Source organism: Salvelinus namaycush, chromosome 32, assembly GCF_016432855.1.
Source record: "Salvelinus namaycush isolate Seneca chromosome 32, SaNama_1.0, whole genome shotgun sequence".
In the NCBI taxonomy this organism is placed as follows: Eukaryota; Metazoa; Chordata; class Actinopteri; order Salmoniformes; family Salmonidae; genus Salvelinus; species Salvelinus namaycush.
In genome coordinates this window covers 8,826,562-8,836,728 of record NC_052338.1, presented here as the reverse complement: position 1 = coordinate 8,836,728, position 10,167 = coordinate 8,826,562, and the positions used below count along the sequence as shown (strand labels likewise).

General features: G+C 41.7%; 1 protein-coding gene across 1 annotated transcript; it reads left to right on the top strand.

Annotated features, from left to right (window-relative positions):
• Positions 1-326: 326 nt before the first annotated feature.
• On the top strand, positions 327-1,851 carry LOC120026894 (proteasome subunit beta type-8-like). The gene is made up of 4 exons (XM_038971627.1): positions 327-385; positions 791-920; positions 1,227-1,431; positions 1,750-1,851. The coding sequence occupies exons 1-4, from the start codon at positions 327-329 to the stop codon at positions 1,791-1,793; spliced, it is 438 nt and encodes a 145-aa protein (XP_038827555.1). The 3' UTR covers positions 1,794-1,851.
• Positions 1,852-10,167: the final 8,316 nt, after the last annotated feature.

The following is a 10,167-nucleotide window of genomic DNA, read 5'->3' as shown; positions in this document are numbered from 1 at the left end:
TTGCAAGTTATGCATTTAATTGTTCTTGTGCATGTGACAATAAAACTTGAATATTGTTTTAATTTAGTTTGTTTTGAGTTATATTTTGTTTAATTGTATCTTGCCTTGTATAGACAGCATAGGCTACTTTTCATTAATATTTTCTTATTGATGTTCCTACCATCTCATCAGAGTTGTTAGATTAATGTGTTGTCAGGAATGAGCAACAACTTTGAGTAAATGAAGACTATTTGTGATGGGATGTAATAAAGCCTTTGTTCATCTTCAAAACAGCGTTGAAGGAAACTAACAAGGTGATAGAGATCAACCCTTACCTGCTGGGGACCATGTCTGGCAGTGCTGCAGACTGCCAGTACTGGGAGAGACTGCTGGCTAAGGAGTGCAGGTCTGTTAGAGCTCGTCTCTGTGGGATTGAGTCCCGTTATACAGTTACATGGTGTTAATAAAATAATATATCAGGTTTATGGGCAAGGGGAGGGCCAGGGAGGGTGGAGAGGAAATGTACCAATCAATGTATTTTCCATACACTCAAAACAAATACCTGGGAGATAAAGTAAGCACTGCACAACAATATAAACCAGTAACTTTGTAGTTACCATCTACTTAACGTTTTGGCCATAATGCTTATCTAGACTAGCCCTCTCCTGTATTGAACTTCTTGGTCTGCTTCCAAGCCACGTTAATGCCTTCATGTCTCTGGGGTGTTATAATGTATCTGGATGTAAACCAGTGTTTCAGCACTCTGACCGCCTTGTCTCATACAGTGACTGACCATCTCTTTGTGTCTCAGGCTGTACAAACTGAGGAACAAGCAGAGGATCTCAGTGTCTGCAGCCTCTAAGCTGCTGTGTAACATGATGCTGGGATACAGAGGCATGGGCCTCTCCATGGGCAGCATGATCGTTGGCTGGGACAACAAGGTACAGGGTGGGTGGAGTGGTGTGTGTGTGTGTGTGTGTGTGTGTGTGTGTGTGTGTGTGTGTGTGTGTGTGTGTGTGTGTGTGTGTGTGTGTGTGTGTGTGTGTGTGTGTGTGTGTGTGTGTGTGTGTGTGTGTGTGTGTGTGTGTGTGTGTGTGTGTGTGTGTGCGCGTATGTTTATTTGAAAGCCTTATTTTATAGATTACATTTTCATCCTGATGCTACCCAAGATGTTTGAGTACCATTGGAGTGTCTCCAGTTCACATGTCTGTTGATGAGTACTGATTTATTTGTGTCTTGCTGTCCAGGGCCCTGGTTTGTACTACGTGGACGATAACGCCACACGTCTCTCTGGTCGTATGTTCTCTACTGGTTGTGGTAGCAGCTATGCGTACGGAGTGATGGACAGCGGCTACCGTGAGGACATGACGGTAGAGGAGGCGTACGAGCTGGGCCGCCGTGGCATCACCCACGCCACGCACAGAGACGCCTACTCTGGAGGAGTGGTCAACCGTAAGTGACCTTGTTCTGAACCTATACTCATTATATAATGATTCATTTGACTTGACTAAGTCAGTTCATGTGAGACCATGTGAATTATAGATATGTGCAGGATTGAGTTTGATGTATGTTGAGATATTGTTTGTTTGTTGTGTAAATTCCAGGTTTGAATTCCATTCAAGAGATTATAACTAAATATACAATTATAATCTATTCTCATAAGGATTTATCCATATTAAAAAGTATTCATATGCTGAATTCATAGAAAAATAAAATGTAAACAATACCTTTAAAATGTGTTTATGTGTAACTGTGTCTGTGTTTGTCCAGTGTACCACATGCAGGAGGACGGCTGGATAAAGGTGTGTAAGTAGGACGTGTCAGAGCTGATCCACCGCTACAGGAAGGGCATGTTCTGATCATAGATCAGTTTCCACATCCACACAGAAACCCTGTGTTCTCTCTCAACTGATCCCAGCACTGCTCCAAATAAAGACCGTTTTCAAACTGCATTCTCTGGCCTCCATTGTTTAACCTGAAGGTCTTACATGCCTAACAGTGTTTTTATACAGTATGATAATCTACCAGTTATTTACGTGCCAGTCATTGGAAAAGGTTTGTAGGATTGTTTAATACAATACTACAAACCTTGATTTTTATTTTCTCTGTAAAGTCGGTTGAGACTTGTTAAAAACACTTGATAACTTTGTGACTTGAAGACGTTTAGTCATATGTTTTAGGAGGAAGTCAAATTCAGAGTCTTAATCGGGTTATCTAGTGTTATCTGCCTCCAACGAACTGTTTCCTGAAACACAAATACATGTCCCAAACCAGTCGGATGTGTTTGCCCAGGTACCTTTAGTTGGCACCCTACTGTACATTTCCAATTTAGTGTTGGCGTGTATTGTACAAATTCTACTAACAAAATTGTTGTAATATAAGGAAGTTTTACAGTGACGTGGTTTAAAATGGCACTTAAGGAATACATTTGCCATAAAACCTGAAGAAGCCTATTTCTACCATATTATGTTCATTTTCTCAGGTTGATATATGAGTCACTGTGGATATGAATAGTCTGTGCAGTAGTTACATGGGGAGTATACTGTAGGGTCCAGTATTTTATTATAAAAAGATCATTCAACCCTTATAGCAACTACATTGCATAAAATAGTATTCAGTATCAACAGTAGTCTCTCTTTTCTGCCTGGATGTTTTTTGATCAATGAATATCATTGATTCATAGGCCAGAGTTCACTCACCTGGTTTTCCAGGTCTGAATCAGTCCCTGATTAGAAGAGAATGAAAACCAGCAGTGCTGTGGACCTCCAGACAAGTAAAGATACTGAACATGATTTATTCTAGTCTCTATCATATGATAATGTTCAGGACAAAAGAGACAGTGCAGAGATTCTCACCCTTTTTTAAGAAGCATTTTATTCAAACATTTACAGTTCATCATTTAGCAGAGACTCTTATATCCAGTGACTTAAAGAACCAATTAGGGTTAAGTGCCTTGCTCAAGGACACATCTTCAGATTTTTCACCTATTCAGCTGTGGGATTCGAACCAGCAACTTACCTTTTGTTTGCTGACCCAACACTCTTAAGTGCTAGGCTACCTGCCACACCATCAATTTCCATACAGGTCACCAAAATATATATTCCTTCTTAAGACCATATACAAATTATATTGTGTCAATTCAAATCCTTTGCTGTTTAGAACAAAATATCTTACTGAAAACATTATTAAAAGGTCCAGTATGACACTTTCATTCAAATTGTGGACTTTATTGACAAGTGTAAGAACAGTATTACAGAATACATGAATTTGGTCTCTAATTTGTCTTGTTTGGCTGCTTGATTATGTGGATCAGATTAAATGGATCACATTTACAATCCTGTTTTCGGGACTTGCATTAGATTTGGTAGATCATTGCTTTATGTGTAGAGCTTCTATAATGGACAAAGTACAAACACTAAAAAGTACAAGCAATAAAATAGTTGTTCAACTTGGCCAACTTATTCTACAGAACCTACTAGCCCAAAAAGAAAGAAAAATGGAAAAATACCACCACTTCTGGTACAAGATACATATGTACAAATGGAACATGTGGACAGGCCTTGAAGGCTTATGGCCATACAATTAAAACAAGTTAACAATGTGAGCAAAATTCTAACGTCACACAATTACCGTATCTTATACCACCAAAACCTACACGTGTTGCTACACTACACATTCAAACAAAATAATTATGTTTTTCCAGTTTACAGCAATATCTTTTAAATTTGATTGTTTTGGTAGCTTCCGTTAGGGGAAAATCGAGCTTTTACGTTTTATTTGTAGAATAATATAAGTTAAAATCTTAATTTATCATCGCACAACAATCTAATCCTTTCCAGAAACACACTTTGATGGTGTTTGATTGATTCTAATATGTGACTCACCGCCTCCATTCGGTCTTATGCAGCAACATTTGAAATTGTGTTTTTTTACATCGGATAAAAGTAGAGACTCAGAGCTAGAAAATTGTTTATCATAAACTGCAGTTGAGGAACAATCGGAAAGTAATTCTGCTTTGAAAGTTGATAAACCTGTAACTCCACTTTTGAGAAAATGGCGCTTGAATGTTTTGGTGCACCGACTGGAGAGCTCTTCTTTATCTACACCCATTCAGCATTCTTCACACCCTCTTATGCCTTAGCCCCACCCATCTCTTTAAGGATTCACATGTGAGGTCATGTGCTAAACAGTGAGTAGTGTAGTAAAGATCAAGACTAAACGTGGTAAAAGTAGTAGCCTACAATAAGGAAAAACTCCAGGTAAAATACACTTTATCTAGTTATTGGGCTATATCCTAATATGACATTGGTGCAGGTCATGTTGTTCTTCACATTACCGTCTCTGGTAAACTATATCAAATAAAATCTAAGTTTATTTGTCACATGCACAGGATACAGAAGGTGTAAACAGTACAGTGAAGTGGTTACTTGCATATTTGCATAGTAGCAATATCAAAAACATTAAGTGTCCACAGTGGAGATTTTAGCATGTAAATCTTGCTGGGGCAAAAAAATTACAAAAAGTGAGATGCATGGCTGCAAAGCCTCCACACAACACAACAATAAACAATACATTAATTGCACTATAACGGTGACAAATGGTGCCCACAAACTGTTAGGGCCTACATAAAGCTGTCCCAACAGCAGAGATTTATTTTCAGCACCTTGGAGGGAATCCTTACCACCGCTACACCTGGCTATCAGCGGAGCCTTGTCAGGCAGCGAAACTGTTCATTCAGGCTCATTTACTTCCTTTTTTTAAAACATAGCTGATATGGCTGACTTGCTTAAACAAATGTGGTTTCTACTGACAATAGAGATGTACAAACTATGGAATAAAGGAACGTCGAGCGGATAAGAGGCAATCTGTAATTTCGATTAAGACATTAACAAGCGAGCTAGGACGGACGTAGTCAATATAACTAATTGTTCAGCACTTTTGAAATGTACAGCGACAGAATTCAGAACATGGGCCGTTCTTACAGTATGCTCCCTGTACACCAAATCAGAACCGTAGGATAAATAAAGTCATATAAGCAGACAATGAAAGCTCTTACAATATTTTATTATTACATTTTTCTAAAACAGGCTATAGGCTACATGTGCACCACCAAGTCCGAACAGTGGCCTAAGTTATGAGGGGGGAAGGGACCAAATTATTAGGGTGAGGCATACTTTCCAGGTCTATGCCCAAACAGTTTGAGCTTCTAATTTAAAAAATGTATCTCTCCAGAAATAAGTCTCTCACTGTTGCTGCCTGTTATAGACCCCCTTCAGCTCCCAGCTGTGCCCTGGACACCATATTTGAATTGATTGCCCCCCATCTATCTTCAGAGTTTGTTCTGTTAGGCGACCTAAACTGGGATATGCTTAACACCCCGGCATTCCTACAATCTAAGCAAGATGCCCTCAATCTCACACAAATTATCAAGGAACCCACCAGGTACAACCCTAAATCCGTAAACATGGGCGCCCTCATGGATATTATCCTGACCAACTTGTCCTCCAAATACACCTCTGCTGTTTTCAATCAGGATCTCAGCATTCACTACCTCATTGCCTGCATCCACTATGGTCAAACGACCACCCCTCAGCACTGTCAAACGCTCCCTAAAACACTTCTGCGAGCAGCCCTTTCTTTTTCCCCCTTTTTTAAAATATTTATATTTTACCCCCTTATTCTCCCCAATTCCGTGGTATCCAATTGCTGGTAGTTACTGTCTTGTCTCATCGCTACAACTCCCGCACGGACTCGGGAGAGGCGAAGGTCGAGAGCCATGCGTCCTCCAAAACACAACCCAACCAAGCCGCACTGCTTCTTAACACAGCGCACATCCAACCCGGAAGCCAGCCGCACCAATGTGTCGGAGGAAACACCGTACACCTAGCGACCTGGTCAGCGTGCACTGCGCCCGGCCTGCCACAGGAGTCGCTAGTGCGCGATGAGACAAGGATATCCCTGCCGGCCAAACCCTCCCTAACCCAAACGACGCTGGGCCAATTGTGCGTCGCCCCAGCCGGTCGCGGCCGGCTGCGACAGAGCCTGGGCTCGAACCCAGAGTCTCTGGTGGCACAACGAGCAGGCCTTTCTAATCGACCTGGCCGTGGTATCCTGGAAGGATATTGACCTCATCCCGTCAGTCGAGAAAGCCTGGTCGTTCTTCAAAAGTAATTTCCTCACCATCTTAAATAAGCATGCCCCTTTCAAAAAATGTAGAACTAAGAACAGATATAGCCCTTGGTTCAATCCAGGCCTGACTGCCCTCAATCAGCACAAAAACATCCTGTGGCGGACTGCACTAGCATCGAATAGTCCCCGCGATATGCAACTTTTCAGGGAAGTCAGGAATCAATACACTCAGTCAGTCAGGAAAGCAAAGGCTAGCTTTTTCAAACTGAAATTTGCATCCTGTAGCCCTAACTCCAAAAAGTTTTGGGACACTGTAAAGTCCATGGAGAATAAGAGCACCTCCTCTCAGCTGCCCACTGCATTGAGGCTAGGAAACACTGTCACCACCAATAAATCCACGATGATCAAGAATTTCAATAAGCATTTCTCTATGGCTGGCCATGCTTTCCTTCTGGCTACCCCAACCCCGGCCAACAGCTCCGCAACCCCCGCAGCTACTTGCCCAAGGCTCCCCAGCTTCTCCTTCACCCAAATCCAGATAGCTGATGTTCTGAAAGAGCTGCAAAACCTGGACCCGTACAAATCAGCTGGGCTAGACAATCTGGACCCTCTCTTTCTAAAATAATTTGCCGCCATTGTTGCAACCCCTATTACCACTCTGTTCAACCTCTCTTTCGTATCGTCCGAGATCCCTAAAGATTGGAAAGCTGCCGCGGTCATCCCCCTCTTCAAAGGGGGTGGCACTCTAGACCCAAACTGTTATAGACCTATATCCATCCTGCCCTGCCTTTCTAAAGTCTTTCGAAAGCCAAGTTAATAAACAGATCACTGACCATTTCGAATCCCACCATACCTTCTCCGCTGTGCAATCCGGTTTACGAGCTGCTCACGGGTGCACCTCAGCCACGCTCAAGGTACTAAACGATATCATAACTGCCATCGTTAAAAGACAGTACTGTGCAGCCGTCTTCATCGACCTGGCCAAGGCTTTCGACTCTGTCAATCACCGTATTCTTATCGGCAGACTCAACAGCCTTGATTTCTCAATTGACAGCCTCGCCTGGTTCACCAACTACTTCTCAGACAGAGTTCAGTGTCTCAAATCAAATGTTGTCCGGACCTCTGGCAGTCTCTATGGGGGTACCACAGGGTTCAATTCTCGGGCCGACTCTTTTCTCTGTATATATCAACGATGTCGCTCTTGCTGCGGGTGATTCCCTGATCCACCTCTATGCAGACGACACCATTCTGTATACATCTGGCCCTTCTTTGGACACTGTGTTAACTAACCTCCAAACGAGCTTCAATGCCATACAACACTCCTTCCGTGGCCTCCAACTGCTCTTAAACGCTAGTAAAACCAAATGCATGCTTTTCAACCGTTCGCTGCCGGCACCCGCCCGCCCGACTAGCATCACTTCTCTGGACAGTTCTGACTAAGAATATGTGGACAACTACAAATACCTAGGTGTCTGGCTAGACTGTAAACTCTCCTTCCAGACTCATATTAAACATCTCCAATCCAAAATCAAATCTAGAATCGGCTTCCTATTTCGCAACAAAGCATCCTTCATTCATGCCACCAAACATACCCTCGTAAAACTGACTATCCTACTGGTCCTTGACTTCGGCGATGTCATTTACAAAATAGCTTCCAATACTCTACTCAGCAAACTGGATGCAGTCTATGACAGTGCCATTCGTTATACCACCCACCACTGCGACCTGTATGCTCTAGTCGCCAGACCCACTGGCTCCAGGTCATCTATAGTCTATGCTAGGTAAAGCTCCGCCTTAGCTCACTGGTCACAATAACAACACCCACCCGTAGCACGCGCTCCGGCAGGTATATCTCACTGGTCATCCCCTAAGCCAACACCTACTTTGGCCGCCTTTCCTTCCAGTTCTCTGCTGCCAATGACTGGAACAAATTGCAAAAATCACAGAAGCTGGAAACTTATATTTCCCTCACTAACTTTAAACATCAGCTATCTGAGCAGCTAACCGATCGCTGCAGCTGTACAGTACATAGCCCATCTGTAAATAGCCCACCCAATCTACCTACCTCATCCCCATATTGTTTTTATTTACTTTTCTGCTCTTTTGCACACCAGTGTTTTTACTTGCACATCACCATCTGCTCATCTATCACTCCGGTGTTAATTTGCTAAATTGTAATTACCTCGCTACTATGACCTAGTTATTGCCTTACCTCCTCACACCATTTGCACACACTGTATACAGATTTTTTTTCTCCTATTGTGTTATTGACTGTACGCTTGTTTATTCCATGTGTAACTCTGTGTTGTTGTTTGTGTCACACTGCTTTGCTTTATCTTGGCCAGGTCGCAGTTGTAAATAAGAACTTGTTCTCAACTAACTTACCTGGTTAAATAAAGATGAATAAAATAAAAAATTAAATAAAAATATGGGCTACTAACAGCTTACCACACAACATACCTTCTTAGCTACAGTATACATATATCCCTGGCAAATTACATAATTTATGCAGCACCATACAATACATTTTTGGACTCACCTTGTTGTGCTGTGCTCACTTGAACAGGAAGGTGGCGCAGCGGTCCTTCTTGAGGGCAAATGTTGTCATCAAACAAGCTCATTTTTTTACGAGTTCCCAGTTGTCTTGAACTCACTGAAGTCTCAGATTTCCCAGTTCCGAGTTTTCAGTTGTTTTGAACACGGCAGAGGCCATGCTAGATTAACAGCATGGCCAATGTATTCAACCTTTTCTGGCCCATAGTGTGTTGAGAGTGAATGTGTATCCTTTTAAGTTTGGATAAGAGACCCTTAAACCCAGACTTGGACCACACCCTCTCCACTGAATAGCAGGCTAGTGATTGCTTTGCAAAGCTTTTAGTTATCCACTGATTCCTTCCAAACCACTCATTGTTGAATTTGCGACTTCTAACTTGTTGTGTAATGTTTATGTCCAATGAGCACCAATACGTTTTATCTATAATTTCTGTTCATATGACAAGGATTTGCCATTAGATTGTCAACTTGATCCATGATGATGACTACTTGACTAGTTTACTAGCTAAGATTTAGAAAGTATGATGTTGACCTGATCAGTCCAATCAAAGCCACAGTAGATATAACGTGATTTGATGTAATGTTATCTGTGGCCAATGACCTTGAGCCTTCTTGGATGGAAACTTCTAATGTAAATCTATGGCAGCACCCAAGGGTCTTGAATTTTCGAGCTCTCCCCATAGATTTTGCGGTGGCGTAGTGTCCCCATGAGTGACAGAACACTAGCCAATCACTACGCAACTAGAGAACATTACCAACCCCTATGCTCTGTATTTTCCACTGGCTGCCCCACCACCACAGAAAGCACTGAGCTATTTTGGAGCCGGCTTACTCAAGAAAGCAAAAAAGAAACCATGTTTGTATGCGGCTTTATTAACTCAATTATTTTTTATTTTACATTGTTTGCAAACCGATGTGACATGTATGATTGCCAAAATAACATGCAAAACAAGTTAAAAATAAATATAAAAAAAATATATATATACAGTACCAGTCAAAAGTTTGGACACACCTACACATTCAAGGGTTTTTCTTCATTTTTATTATTTTCTACATTGTAGAATAATAGTGAAGACATCAAAACTATGAAATAACACATATGGAATCATGTAGTAACCAAAAAAGTGTTAAACAAATCAAAATATATTTTAGATTTAAGATTATTTTAAGTAGCCACCCTTTGCCTTGATGACAGCTTTGCACACTCTTGGTATTCTCTCATAAATAACACATATGGAGTCATGTACTAACCAAAAAAGTGTTAAACAAATCAAAATATATTTGCCTTGCTGACAGCTTTGCACACTCTTGGCATTCTCTCAACCAGCTTCATGAGGAATGCTTTTCCAACAGTCTTGAAGGAGTTGCCACATATGCTGAGCACTTGTTGGCTGCTTTTCCTTCACTCTGCAGTCCAACTCATCCCAAACCATCTCAATTGATTTGAGGACGGGTGATTGTGGAGGCCAGGTCATCTGATGCAGCACTCCATCACTCTCCTTCTTG

Excerpts from the sequence above, each read along its gene's own strand:
- LOC120026894 (XM_038971627.1), top strand. The coding sequence starts at position 327 with ATGTCTGGCAGTGCTGCAGACTGCCAGTACTGGGAGAGACTGCTGGCT. Across the intron at positions 386-790 it reads CTGCTGGCTAAGGAGTGCAG|GCTGTACAAACTGAGGAACA; the intron begins GTCTGTTAGAGC and ends TTTGTGTCTCAG. Across the intron at positions 1,432-1,749 it reads CTCTGGAGGAGTGGTCAACC|TGTACCACATGCAGGAGGAC; the intron begins GTAAGTGACCTT and ends GTGTTTGTCCAG.